Source organism: Tenrec ecaudatus, chromosome 8 (genome assembly GCF_050624435.1).
Source record: "Tenrec ecaudatus isolate mTenEca1 chromosome 8, mTenEca1.hap1, whole genome shotgun sequence".
Taxonomy (NCBI): domain Eukaryota; kingdom Metazoa; phylum Chordata; class Mammalia; order Afrosoricida; family Tenrecidae; genus Tenrec; species Tenrec ecaudatus.
This window is the reverse complement of record NC_134537.1, coordinates 11775981-11790342: the sequence shown is the minus strand read 5'-3', so window position 1 is coordinate 11790342 and position 14362 is coordinate 11775981. Positions and strand designations below refer to the sequence as shown.

Sequence of the window (14362 nt, the reverse complement as noted above, 5' to 3'; positions counted from 1 at the left end):
AGGAGACTGGCCACCAGTCTTCCTTCCAATGGCCACTGACTCTGTGGTGTGTGGTCATGCCCAAAGGCAGGAGAGGCCCAAATGTGACAAACCTAGCAAAAAAAGATCTGAGACCAGAGTGAAGACCCATACAGGCCCCACCCCCCACCCACTCCCCAGTACAGACTCCCAGCAGGCACCCTTCTCCCCTGGGCTTCCCATAGACTACCTCAGTTACCCCTTTGGGGCAAGCAGCAGTTCTCCAAAGTCTGAGACCCAGGCCGAGAGGGCAAACCATCTTAAAAGGTGTTAAAAGAGCTGGGATTTGGACCCGGCTCTCTGAATGCCAGCTCCCACCTAGGAAGTCACCGTCCAAACAGAAATAAAAGGCGCCCAACAGAGGTAGGGAATTCAAGTGAGAAAAGGCTACCCCAGTTTGCTGTTTTTCTTGATCCCCCTCCAAGAGCTCCCCTGCCAGGTCACACATAAATCAGTCAGCCTTCAGGCCTCCCCCACACTAGGATTCCCTGCAGCAGGGAGTCTGCTCCCTGGGCCCACAGCCAGGCCTCCCTCCCAGATGGGGACAGGTCAGGCAGGTCTGGCTGGTGCAGAGGGATGAGGGCCTGCAACTTCCGGTGCTCAGGTCCCCAGGGAGCACAGCTGCCGGAGCCCAGATCGGGTGCCAAGCCTCCCCAGCAGGAGCCATATCCCTGTGCCTGCCTGCCTGGCCCCACCCAGGCCGTCATGGGGAGGAATGGGTTAATCATAAAGGGGCAGCTACCTCCTCCCAGCCTGCAAAGGGAAAGCAGCTCCATCTGCCCAGCCAGCCTCTCCCCACTGGCCGCCTGCCTGGGAGATGACTGCAGCAGGGAGAGGAGGGGGCGGGACACGGGACCCAGTGTGTTATCACCCTCACTCCCACCTTCACCCCATGGATCCCCTGTGAATTCACCCCATCCTGCAGGCCCCTCTCTCCCCTTTCCTCCCCACTCACTCTGGAGGGGGCACCCAAGCCCCAAGTCCCACAAAGACAGACCACACAGGTTAAAAAGAGCCGCTTTACTGACACCCCCAGGTTCAGGTGCAAGGAGTTCCCAAGAGCACACAGCCTGGCGAGGCCTCCTGGGCAAAAGGGGCAGGGCAGGAGGTGATGGGGCAGGCCCAGACCCTGGGCTCCTTGGCACAGACACAAAGAGAAATGAATAAATTATAGTCCTGACACTCGGGGGGGACAATATAGAAATTATGATACAAAACCTGACAAGAGAAAAGCGTAAAAGCCCTATGGAGCAAGCCATCCCTCACCCTGGTTGCCTGGCCTCAGGGCATGGGACAAGGGGCACAGGCTGGACTATGTACTCAAAGTCCTGAGATGGCAGCCAAGGGCCCCTCTGGGCCCCACCCCCACCACTGGGGCTGTAATGAAGTGGGGATGGGGCAGAGGACAGGAAGCACAGGGAGCTGGATCAGGCCAAGCCAGGCGGGGGGGGGTGGGGGGGGGGGAGAGGGTTGGTCACAGTTGGTCAGCCCAACTGGGCCCCACCCCTGGTCCAGGTTGCCAGCTCCACCCTCCAGGAGCCAGCCAGCTCACCAGGCTCAAATCGGCTGGATGGGGGTGGGTGCAGGGCTCAACCTGCAGGTCTACACTGCATAGGGGCTCCCAGGGCCTCTGCCTTACACTGATCCCAGGCTACCCGCCCCCCCCTACCCCCCACAAGCCAGGAGATGCCAATGCCACCTCCATCTTCAAATAAATTACAGAAATAAATTAGTCTTTTTACGTCCGGAAGAGCAGCAGGAGAAACCTGCCTCACTGCCTCTGGGTGCAGAAGCATCCTACAAGGGCAACGAGGGGGTTCCGCCTGCCAAAGGGTGCCCCTGGGCTGGGCACCGCAAGGACAGCCGGAAAGGAAAGGAGCCCCCACCCTCGGCCGATTCCTCGACACAGAAGGCTTTAAAAAAATAAATAATTCCAGAGTGGGCAAAACCCATGAGTCCCCAGAGACTGACTGCTACAGAGGCCCTGGAGGAACCCTACCCTCAAACCCCCATATTACATAGTGGGGATAGGGGTTCAGGGGGACGACCACAGCGGCGGCAGGGTGCTCCAGGCTGGGGTTGCTACACGGGCACCGGCTCCATCAGAGAAGCCGGGGCAAGGTCCTCCAACAACTGGCCGTCAATGAAGGCCAGGGCCTCCTCGGTGGGCTCCGGAAAGGCCACAAAGGACTCAAAGCAGGCGCCCGTGTCCCTGGGTGGGGAGAAGCCGGGCAAGGGGAAGTAGGGCGCCTCGAGGGTGTCCAAGTTGTCAGCCCCCTTCCGGGAGGTATAGAGGGGCCCCAGGCTGTAGTCTGGCAGGGCCTGGAGCAGCTCAAAGGAGTCGCAGGAAGACAAGCTCAGGTCCACTGAGCTGCCCTGCCCGGCGTCCACACTGGCCGGCCCCGGGGTGCCAGGGAGGCTGGCGTCCTTCAGGCCTTCAGGGCCACTGTTCAGGAAGCAGCCGGCATCCAGGTTGGCATTTTCATCCAGGACAGCCAGTGCAAGGCCAGAGCTGGAATAGCCATGGGTCCAGCTGGCCAGGCCACCAGGGTCGCCAGTACCAAAGATGTCGCCCGGGTGGAAGCAGCTGAGGTTGTCCAGGCTCCCCATGCCCCCTTCCTCCTCCTCCCCGCCAAGATCAGAGTCACTGAAACTGAGGATCTGCACCAGGTGGTCGTCATCCAAGCCAGGCTGGAAGCCGGGGCCAGGCAGGAATGGGCGGGCAGGGCTGCCAGGAGCCTCGCCGGTGCCCGAACCCGGGGAAAGCGCATCAGAGGAATCGGTCATGTAACTGCTGCTGCAGCTGCTGTCTCCCAGCTCACCGCTGGTCGCGGGCTTGGCCAGTGGGAACAAGGGAGTCGGGGTCTGCTCGCTGGCGTGGAAGGAGCTGCCCTGGGCAGGGGGCTCCAGCTCCCCAAGGCTCTGAACGCCCTGCTCCAGCTGCAGGCGGGTGAGCGTGTGGAGGAAGTGGGTGTGGACACGCTCCTGGTTAAACTCCACTCGGCCCTTGGGGTTGTCGCAGCGCTCCTTGCAGCAGCCACAGGGGAATGCTGTGTGGTCCATCTGTGGGGAGGAGACAGGAGTGAAGGTTCTGGGGAGCCTGGACAAGCCCCCAGGCTCAGGCTGCCTGCGCAGCTCCGTCCCAGGCCTGCCCTACTCCTACCCGCCCCATACCTGGCACTTGATGCCTGCCAGGCTGCAGCTGCAGGTCTCGGGGTCGCAGACCTGGTCGCAGCGGCAGCCGCAGTCCTCCCGGGATCGGCGCAGGGCCTGCAGCTCCCGCTTCTCCTCGTGGTCGATCTTGCGCACCCCAGCGGCCCGCAGCAGAGCCCGCCGGCGCCGGGAGGGGTAGGGCTGGAGGAAGGTCCCCCCCTCCAGCTGGCCCCCCGCCACAGCCGCTGCCAAATCCTCTTCCACAGATGCATCATCAATGGCGTCCACCGTGAGTGGCGGACCTGCTTCTGCTTCAGACATGCCGGTGGCGGAAAGCTACAACGCATGGGAGAAAGGATGTGAGGAGCCCTCTGTGGGCCAGCCGAGGACCCTGCCCCCCAAGGGCATGAGCAGAGAGAGCTTCTGTTCATGCCAAGCCCTTCCTTGCCCCTGAACCAAGCAGATACACGGAGCCCAAAGCCCCATCAGCCCCACACCTCTCTTCCCAGTACAGCGACCAGGTACCACATGCCACCAGCCCCTGCCACAGGCAGACATGAGCCCTTACAGGGTGCTTCTCAGTTTGCAGGGAATCCCAGCTCCACGCCCCCTCCCAAATCCACTGCAAAAACATCAGCACCGGACCACTGCTCCCGCTCCCCAGGGCAGGCCAGGGAGGGGGGTGCGTACCTTCCACCGGAGCACCTCCAGCTTCTCCTCCTTCAAGCGCTGGCGGAGCTTCTCGCGCCGTGCCAGGGCCTGCTCCTGGCTGAACTCGGCCAGGGAGAAGCGGCGACTGGCACTGTGGCGGGCGGCCATGCCCAGCGTGCAGCCCCCACGGCTGGGCACGCTGGTGAAGCCCTGGCACCGAGGGAAGTAGAAGACAGTGATTCCATCGAAGGCGACACGGCCTGGGCGGCTCCGGGGAGCCCGCTTCAAGATGGACGGGGCTGCAAGCAGGCAAGGAAGAGACAGGCGATCAGTTCTCCGGGAGCACGGCACATCATCCCAGAACGAGTCGCCCTGGGTGGCGTACTGGTTTAAGCTTTGGGCTGCTTCATTGCAGGGTCAGCTGTTCAAAACCACTAGCTGCTCTGCAGGGGAAAGACGAGGCTTTCTCTTCCTGTAATGCGTGACAGTCTCAGTGACCTGCGGGGGCACTTCTACGCTGCCTGACAGTGTCGCCACGAGTCAGAATCTAATGGACGGCAGCGAGTTTGTTTTAATTACCGCTGACCGGCAGGATCCCTTTGTAGTAGGCACGAGGTATACTACCCAGCTACCTAAGTGAATTCCCTTAAACAGTGTAAAATGTGTTTCCTACTTTCTCAAATCCACCCTCTGCAATTCATGGCACCGTGGCCTGTGGCAATCTCCAACAGACATTCTCGTCTCTGCTCACAGAGCTGACTCGCACTTCCTGGGCACTGGAAGTCAGGCAGTGAGAGTGACAGCATCTCCGGCTTGCTCCTGACCTACTGGGAGTGTTCCCAGGATTTCCTCATTAATCAAAATGAGCTCTGGAGTAGAGATGTACTTTTTTTTTTTTAGATGTACTTTAAAGATAATTTTTAAAAAGAAAAAGATGTTGAAGCAGAATCTCCTGCCTTATCTATCCAAAGGTTTTATCCAGAAAGGAGATTTACAGCTTATCTATTCTTTCAAGGTACATGTCCCCGCTTTGCATAGAAAGTATCCACTCCCTACCGCCGAGTTGATTCTGACTCAGAGCGAGACCCTTGGTAGTACTTCCATCTTCCGTGGGAGCAGACCGCCTCATCTTTCTCGCACGGCACCGCCGGCGGGTTTGAACTGCCAACCTTGTGGTTTGGTCAGTAGCTCAATGAGGAACCCCACGAGGGCTCTCGGGGAAATGAATTATCAACAAGCCCACTGACGTCAAATTGACCTGATACAGACACAGAACTTCTCCACAGGGTTCCTGGAACTACACAATCTTGATGGTAACAGACAGTTCTCCCTCAGAGCACCTGGTGGGTGTGTGATCCACTGACCTTGAGGTTAGCACTCCGTGCCTAACCCAGAGCACTCCAGTCCTTTATAAAGTTCGTGCACTGCGTACATAGATAGATAAGCCTCTCCGGGTGGGTACATTTTTATGAGAGGGAGGCGATTACGCAAAAAAATTCTAAAAAGGCTTAGGAAGGGGCGCTCATGAAACAAGAGGTTGAGAAACCCAGCTGGCGCTGCTGGCCTGTCCTTGTCAGTTTGGCATCAGAATTGCGCAAGTTTGCAAACGAGGGGAGGAAACTTTTTTTTTTTCCACCAAGGCAGGCAGCTGAATAGCATTTGGACCGCAGTGGGCCTGGCTCCCTAGCCTGAGGCAGGGAAGCACAGGGCGTGGAGTTCGGTTCTCTGTAGTATCGAAACTGGCACAGAAGGGAGGAGCTGGGAGGGGAGGGCCCTTCGGGCCCCCTCCAAAGAGCGCTATCCTGTGTGTCATCACCTCTGCTCCAGGAGCAGGCTGGGCCCCGGGTGTGATGGACAGTGGGTGTCCCTGAGTGAGCCTCTACTCTGGGGCGTGCATGGGGAGTGGCAGGCAGGAGCGCTGCAGCTCTGGGGCCTCACCAGCCTCTAAGTCTGCCTTTCAGGCGGGGTTGAGCAAGCCTCTCCCAGAGTGGGCATGGCAGGGAAGACTTACGGGTGAAATTTGGGACACCACAGGGGTCCCGGAAAGGCCTCCGGCACCGGGGACCATCGGACTCCCAGTCCAAGGCAGGCGAGGTGGAGGAGCTGGGAGAGAAGGAGCCAGAGTGACATCCAGAGGAGGAGGAGGAGGAGGAAGATGAAGAGTCCTCCTCCTCCAGCTGGTCGAATTTCCTCTTCAGCAGCGAGGCCATGCTGGTGCAGGGGCACTCCAGGGTCTGCAGACAGACAGGCTAGAAGGCGAAAAAAGGACACTCTTGGTCTGGGGTCCTCACCCCTCCTTTGTTACCCTTCATCATGTCCCATGCCCGCCCACCCCCTCCCCCCAGCAGCCCCCTGTGGTGTTCTAGGTGGGCAGACACCACGGCCCTCCCTCCCAGCCTCAAGTCCAATGCCACATCCCATCCCAGCATTTTCAGACCACCCCCACCTGGGCACCCAACAGTCTTCCCAGGAACTGCCAAGCACCCTCCACCCACCAGACTCCCTCCTCCAGCCCACCTGTGCCCACGCTCAGATAAAGACACACAGGCACAGCCGGCAAGGGCAGGAGGCAGACAGACAGATGGGCTGACAGACCTCCACCCGGCCTCCCTCTTTCCCGACAGGAATCCTGGGCGCTGACTCACCGGCTGGGTGATTCACACCCTCTTGCATCTGTGTGCATGTGCGTGTGCGTGTGGTGTGTGTGCCCGTGAGCGCGCGCACGCGTGTGTACGGCCGTCTGCACGCCTACAGTCTGCACAGCCTCGCAGATCCCCGCTTCCTCCTCCCCGACTCCTGCACACCCACACGGCCACGCTGCTGTGCACACACAGACCACCCCACCCCCCACCAGGCCCTCCTGCCCCAGCTGGCTGAATGGCACCCTGGGAACCACGGCCCCATTCCCAGACCTGGGACTTCCCCAAGCCCTTCCTCTGCCCGCTGGGACAGGGCTTCTGAAGACTTTCCTTCAGAAATCCCCTCCCGCAGGGGAGAAGTCCCCTACTCCAGGCGGGCTGCTGTGAGCCCCAGTGCCAGCCTATCAAGTCCTTTGCTGCACTGTGAAGACTCGCAGACATCCTGCCCTCTACTCCGGGCTCTGGCTGCTACAGGGAAACCCTCTTTCGGAAAACACACACACAACACCCATGTTGTTCCCCGCCCCCTGCATTAACAAAAAACCTTCTAGAAATGTGGCCACCCACAACAATATCCCACACCTTTCTGGAATGTGTGACTGGGAACCCCAAAACACACCACCATGCCACCTTTGTGAGGGAGGGTCTCAGACCCTGGCTGGCTCATTCCAGTAAGGGGTCTTGGAGCTCTGCCTAAATGACACAACCAGTGACAGCCCCTTGTACTGCGTGAGGGAGGGCCCCCACATCAGGGAATTCCTTGGGAATTCCCTACTATGGGCTCCAGTACAGCTCATCCCCATCCCCCAGGTCATCAGGAGGAAGGGGAAACAAGTGAGCAGAGGCCCCAGTGTGGAAGAGCCCCTCCCCCCTCATCCCCAGCACAGGAAATGACAGAGAACAGGAAAAGCCAACCAGAAGACCGTCTTAGTCTCCCTCCCCCACCCCCCACTTCTCAGGTGTCTTTCCCTTTCCCTGCCCCCCACCCGCCCCATGATCCCAGAGGGTCCATGGGGAAGAGAGAGAGCGCACCTCCCCCTCCCTGGCTAACCCCCCTACCCGGGGCTGGGGAGACAAGACAAGACACACGCAGGTGCTTCCGGGGGCTTCTCCCCCCCCACCCCCCCACCCCCCGGTCGTTTCTCAGTCTTGACATGCCTCCCTCCTAGGGTCAAACCACAAACAAAACAACTGCTAGCTGGTCTGCAGATTCCCCCAGGAGACTGAGGACTCAGGGCCCAAGTGGAGTGCACTGGAGCACCCTCAAACACACTGACCACAGAGACACTTAAGACATAAACACACACACACACACACAGGACAAGCACCATCTTCAAAGTCCGCCCTCGACCACAACCCTGCTGGGAGACCCCAGCTTTCCCAAACTCCAGATGCCACCCACCTACAGGCCGCTGAATGTCTAAGTACCCCCACCCCCATCCCAAAATGCCTACTTAGTATCTGCACCTGGCGGTCCCCTAGAAACAGAAAATTCCACAGGCCCCCAAATCGAACTCTCCGTCTCCGTTCCCCAGCCCCCAGGCCATCTGTCCCCTCTTCCTGTGTTCCCTATCTTAGTAACTGCACCACCACCCACCCGCTTACTCAAGCCAAAAACCTGCACTCATCCTCGCCCAGCCAGCCCCTGAAGTGCACATCATTAGCTCATTCAATCCACAGGAGCCCAGCGCCGCGCGCAGGAAGTGCCGGCCGCCGTGGGAGGCCATGCGCTAACAACCTTGGCTCCAGGCCTGAGGGTGACCCCTGGCCAGGCTCCTCAGCTGGGTGATCCTGAGCAAGTGACTGAACCTTTCTGCAGGAGGGAGGAAGGGGCACCCTCCCCACCCCGAGCTGTCTGAAAAGCTGGTCAGGTTGAAAGTCAATGTCAAGTTCTCTAGAATTTGAGAGCTGTGAATGTCGGTTTGATGTGTCCGCGAAGAGAAAAGTAAGCAAGGTGAAAGGAAAGAATGCGCCTCCCCACCATCCCACCCCCACCCCCGGCCCCAGACCCCAGGCAGGGCTGAATCTAACAGACACCAAGTTAAGTGTCAGAAGCCTGACACAAGAGTATATTTGAATGGCATTCATGAAAAGGCACAAATCAATCGGCAATGATACAAGTCACTCTGGTCCCCAGAGGGAGGGATATGCACTGGGAAGTCATGGGGCAAGGGGCAAGTTCTGGGGTGCTGGGATGGATGTACAATGCAGTGAATGTTCACCGGGCCGTGTACTTAAGATCAGTGGACGTGTTACATTTTATGAATGTCACCTTCAATTTAAAAGCTTTATTACCCTTATCATTTTCGGTGCCCACACTGCAAATACAATCCATGTCCTCTGCCTTGCCTTCTCCTCCCCCAGCCGGTCTTCACTCCTGCAGCCAGAGTGATCTTATGAAACCACGGACCGACCTGCCATCTTGAGGCTGAGACCCACCCCCACGGCTCCCCACAGCCCGTGGGCACCAGCTCTGAATTCTGCAGGCCTGCCCCCTGCGCCTCACCAGGCAAGATCTTGTCCACTGAACTGGGGTTGTCATGTCCCCGCTCACCTCCTGGCTTCTGCACAAGCTGCTTTTCCTACAGCTGGGACAACCCAGCTTGATCCCCCATGAAATCAAACCTCCACTGGGCCTCCAAGAGCCCCAGCTGCGCAGTGCTGAAAACACTCAGCTGTTAAACCAAAGGCTGGCGTTTCAAACCCACCGACTGCTCGGCGTGAGAAAGACGAGGCTCTCCACTCGGAAACCTCGGGGGCAGTCCTGCTGTCCCACAGGGTTTGCAGTCAGAATCGACTCGATGGCGGTGGGTTGATGTTTGCTTTTCTGGCCCTACAGAAGCCACCTCCACCCCCCAAACACACACAGAAGATGCCTCACGGGGTTTCCTCCAGCTTTGGGGGTTCTCCTGTCACACCATACCACAAGCACCACGGCTGTCTTCCTCAAGCCAGGCTCCCAGCAGCTGTCTGACTCTCATGGTGCCCAGCCCCGAGGAGGCCAGAATCTGGCATAGAACAGGCTCTCTCTGGCATAGAGAAGGCTCTTAGTGAAGAAGGAGGGGGTGCGCAACCAGCCTGCATTACCCATCACCACGGAGATGATGGGAACTGACCCCCTCCTGCTCTGCTCACAGTTAATTCCATGAGGGGCCCATATGCTCATCCCTCCATCGGTCTGAAAGGGAGTGGTACTGAAAGGGGAGGGTCAAGGTCAGGCAGGTGTCACTGTTGGCATCTCAGGACGCTTCCGTCCCCCCCCACCAAGAATAAACAGGAGAGAAGTCAGGAGAGCAGGTCCAAGCCAGTCTGTCGGTGGGACTCTGCGATGTCCCAAACAACTTCAGGTGAGGAGGCCACAACTTCCAAGGCTGCAGACAAGCAAACGGAGGAAGCAGGTTCTACGGGGCGCCCCCAGCAGGATCTGCAGACCCCGGAGGAAACAAGAAAGTATCCTCCCTGACAGTCTTTGTCAGGTAGGGAATAAAGAGTTCTGGAACCTGGTGTTCCTCCTCTGTCCCTACCTGGGCACCCAGAGGGGGGCAAAGACAGGGGGCCGGACAAAAAGAGTGAACCAGAGACCCAGAAAGGCCAACTCGGAAATAGGAAAGATAGTGAAAACAGTCCAAGAAAAGTGTCAGACCGCTCATGAGTCAGAGGGCGGGGAAGAGGTGTTCAGCAGCTACCCCAGAATCCAGATCCTGACCAAGGCACTGCTCATAAGAGTGGGCACAGCCCCTTCCAGGGGTGCTGGGATTAGGAAAATGCCCGGGAACACAGAAACTCCACTCTCAAGAAGCCCCAGAGAGCGACCTTGAACCAAAGAGAACCAGGCTTCTTCCAGGACCTTCTGGGTCTCAGACTCAGCCCCCTCACTCCCCTCCCCACTCCCGTCAGCACACCCAGGGACTGAGCCCCAGATAAGGGGGTTTGACCCATCACCCGACTCACAACTGCCCGTACACTCATGCCCCACTATGCAAATTCTGTGAAGGCCACCTCACCCTCCTGGGTACCAAGAAGCCCAAGGCCTGGGTCCCTAATGCAAGCTCTTGGTCTTATCAGAGCCTCTGAAAAGGTACACCAACTTCTCTGCCCACATGCTGCCCATGCCCAGGGCTGGAGCTGGGGAGAGGGATGTCTTCAGCTTTCTCTAGCAACCCAAAGCAGTCCTTTAGCCTCAGAGCAGGCTCCTTCCAGGGGCAGCCCTCAACATACCTGGGATCATAAGGCCCCAAGGCCTCAGGAACTACTTCCTAGGAGAAGTGGGGAGGGGGAGGTCGGGCACCTCTGAGCACCAACTCTGGCCCCTAGTGGACCTGGATGGAAAATCAAGCTGGGCAGTCCAGAGATGGCAGCAGCCACGGAAGCCTTGGCACACCCCTCCCCCACCCATCCCTCTGAAAGTGATCCTGGGGGAGGGGACAGCGCTCCGGCCTTGGCCTCCAGGGCCCTGGCACTAGAGAAGTGCCAAACGTTTCTTGGCTACACCAGGCACTAGCTCCTGCGGCAGGGAAAGGGCCCCCTAAGCCTAACAATTCCTGCTTCCTTCAACTGGGGAGGCCTCCAGTGCGGCGCTCATTCATTCATCCACTCCAATCAAATATTTATCCAGCGCCCACGACTGTGCCAAGCACTGGGCACGCAGGGAGCAGCACAAACACAAGTTTAGTACAGGGAGGCGCCGTGACACAATACCGGCTGCTTGGGACTACAGGGAAAGCTGAGAGGCGGGCTGAAGGAATCAGAGTAGGCTTTAGCCAGAGGGCACGGAGGCTCCGAAGGGTTTCAGGAGTGACAATACCAGATTTGCATTTTTTAAAGATTACTCAGCACCGGGGCTGAAGGGGGTGTGACCGGTTAGACGAATCTGCCAGGTCTAGGTGAGAGATGACAGGGCAAGGACATAGGCGAAAGGGGAGTGGCCCTGGAGACCGCTGGATGTGGAGGCTGAAAGGGGGCTGGGTGCCTAGGACCTCGGGGTGGGGGAGGCAGGCGATGAATTAGGCTCCAGAGGGCTGAGAGATATCGGAATGGAGGTGGCTGGCTGGCAGTGGGGGCTCCTGTGTCAGCAGCAGTGTGGGCTAGCGCTGTGTGTGATTGTGCCGGGGAGGCAGGCGTGAGTAAGGAAGGGTGTCACTGGCAGGGGCGTGGGCATCTCCACGGCGGTGTGTGCCAGTGGAAAAAGAGGCCTGCGGGGCGGGGAAACTGAGGACCGAGGGGAAGTGGGTGCTGGGCAGGGGAGTGGAAGTACGTGGGGGAGTGCCTTCGTGTGTTTCGCCCGTGACTCACAGTGGTGGCCTCTGCGTGTGACGGTGACTGACAAACAGGTGAGCGTACGGCACTGTCCCTCGTCCTCCCCTCCTTCCCCCTCCCTCCCGGGGTCCGTGACTCACGGTGCCTCACTCCTCCTCGCTCATCCCTACACTCCTCCTTCGACCCCCGCCTTCCAGGAGCGCCGGGGCACACACCGCAGCCCCGGAACGCGTCCCCCCGGGGGAGGGGGGGAGTCCAAGGAGGAAGGCGACAAATGTCACCTGCTCCGGCCACGCGAGTAACTTCTGAAAAGTTCTCAGCCAACTGGGTCAAAAGGAAACTCACCACGCACCCCTTCACCCCAGCGCCACCCCTCCTAGACCGATGCCCGCACAAACTGGGGGGGGGGGGCGCGACTTCTGCGAGTGGCCGCGACGGGGCCGGAAAACCGGAGACCCCCACCTCCTGGGCTCCCAGCCCCACTCTCCGGCCGCTGCGCGAAGCCGGGGGCCGGAGTGGACTGACTACCCACTGGGCGGTTCGCGATGGGGCAGCCTCCATCCGTGTCCCCCCCCCCCGCCCACCCATCGGGCGTCCGCGCAGGTTGGTGGGGAGCAAATGGCAGGGGCTACAGGCACAGCGCCACCCTCGCGGGTCGCCCCCTCCCCAAAGTCCCGTCCCGCCAGGTTCGGAGCTCACCTGTGATCCAAGCCCTCGGCCGAGGACACCGACGCCACCCGCGTCCCGGCCGGACACGCTCCCGGCGCCGAGATCCCGGGCGCGCTCCGCCGGACAGCAGTCGCTCGAGCGGCCCCCGGCTCCGCGTCCGGCAGCGGCGGCAGCGGCGGGAGAGACTGGCCGCGCCGGGTCCCGCCCACCGCTCCGCCCTCGTCGTCAGTGGAAAACTCCGGGGCTCACGGCGCTGACGCACGCCGGGCCTCCCGCCAGCCGCGCGCGGCCCCGCCCCGGAGGCGCTGCCTCCTCCCCCGCCCCAGCCGGGCGCTGCACCCGCCGGCCTCCCCGCGGACTCTGACCCGGCGACGGCGCCTCGGCCTCGGCCCCGGCCCCTCCCTCCCCGCCCCCCCCCCCAGCGCTCTGGTCCGCCGGGTTCAGTCCAGTCCCGGACCAGCCGAGCTGGCAGAGCCAGATCGTTAAGGATCTCACCTGGCCCCACCGCCCCGGTTTACGGATGGGTAGACTGAGGCCCAGAGCAGCGCAGAGCCCCATCAAAAGCCACTCAGCAAGATGGTGTCAGAGTCAAGGCCTCCAACAGGCTCCCCACCCCCACGCACCCGAGGCGGTTTACCACAATCCGATCCAAACGGTCCCTTTCCCTCCCCCATCCCCACTACAAGACCAAAAACAAAAATTTACCTACAAAAGTGTGACCCTGGCGGGAAGGGATTTGCCCCGCCCCACCCCACCCCCTCCCCACCCTGGCTCCATCTCTGCCCAAGGGCCAAAGACCCTTTCTCCCACGAGGCTGGGATCCAGGAGTCTTAGGACCCAGGCTTTCCCTGCCCCCATCCTCTCACAAACAAAAACCCTTGGTCACTTCAATGGCCCACTGTCTTATTCTGCTCCTGCAAGGACTGTCCCTTCTTTGGAACCAATCCTGTTCGTGGGCGCCGTGCGTGCCTGCTCCAGCAGCCAGCCCAGGATCCCAGGCCCATCCTCGTGACCGCTCCCTTACCCCAAGGTTAACTTAACCAAGTCTGAGCTTACCCTAATCACAAGGTTGGGCTACAACCGTTCCTCTCACCGGGAAAGCCTTTCGGTGTCCTCTCTCCCAATGCTTGTAAGGGCTCTGCTCGGACTGCCTCCTCCAGGGAGCCTTCTAGGGAGCCAGACCCTCCCCCCTTCCCAGCCCTCCTCCCGCTGCATTCTGGGTTCTGCCCGGACAGTACTAGATGAATCCAGTTGGTGACTAGCCCAGCCCTTAGGATTCCTTTCTGCCCTCCTCCAGGTGGGGGTGGGAGTAACCTCCTGGGAGTCCCGCCTGGATGTCAGCTGCGGGAAGAGATGAGGGTGAGGGCCCCTCTCCAGCCACTGGGCTGCATGTGTGTGGTCTGCACACTCTTCACTTTTCCTCGAAGCTGATGGGTGTGGGGCGCAGATGCACTCCTCTTGTCTTTACTGGGTGCAGGGTCTGTGTACCCCAGGGTCTCCAAAGACAGAAGTCTAGTAGCCAGAGCCAAGCTTCCAGCAGATTCAAGTCTCAACCCTGCCTTGGGGACTAGCAGGCCTAGGCAATCTGGCCCGGCCCACCTTTGAAGCCCCACCTCTTTTCATTTCCCTACCCCCACTCCTTTCCCCCATCCTTTCATTTCAATGCCTTTTCAGTTGTACATGTACTTATAATCTTGGTACTACGGCACATCGTTTCTATCCACTGTGTTCTCGCTCTCACCGTGTGACTTCAAGCCTCACCTCTACGCTCAGATTTCTCCTTGATGGACGGCACTCCAGCCCAGTCTGCCAATGGCCAGTTCTTGGCATGTGTCCCGAGACTCCTGGTTCAAGGCTGCTTGCTGACTGACTCCCTAGCCTGGCTTCTGCCTTGCTGCCACAACGCAGTTGCATGTCTCACTTGCCTGTTTCCCAGTTTCCATGAAACGGTGTGCTCCGGGAAGGCGGTGCGTTAG

The 14362-nt window shown here is 59.8% G+C and overlaps 1 protein-coding gene across 3 annotated transcripts; it reads right to left on the bottom strand.

Moving 5' to 3' along the window:
• Positions 1-1023: 1023 nt before the first annotated feature.
• On the bottom strand, positions 1024-13607 carry CSRNP1 (cysteine and serine rich nuclear protein 1). Of its 3 annotated transcripts, none has more exons than XM_075556025.1 (5): positions 13443-13607; positions 5834-6071; positions 3862-4121; positions 3193-3507; positions 1024-3081 (listed from the first exon to the last, which is right to left on the bottom strand). In XM_075556025.1, exons 2-5 carry the CDS (start codon positions 6030-6032, stop codon positions 2101-2103), a joined length of 1755 nt encoding a protein of 584 aa, XP_075412140.1. In that variant the 5' UTR covers positions 6033-6071; positions 13443-13607; the 3' UTR covers positions 1024-2100. The 3 variants fall into 3 exon arrangements, with proteins under 3 accessions (XP_075412140.1, XP_075412142.1, XP_075412141.1); XM_075556027.1 differs by having other exon boundaries at positions 13480-13607; XM_075556026.1 differs by lacking the exon at positions 13443-13607 and adding an exon at positions 12417-12542.
• Positions 13608-14362: the final 755 nt, after the last annotated feature.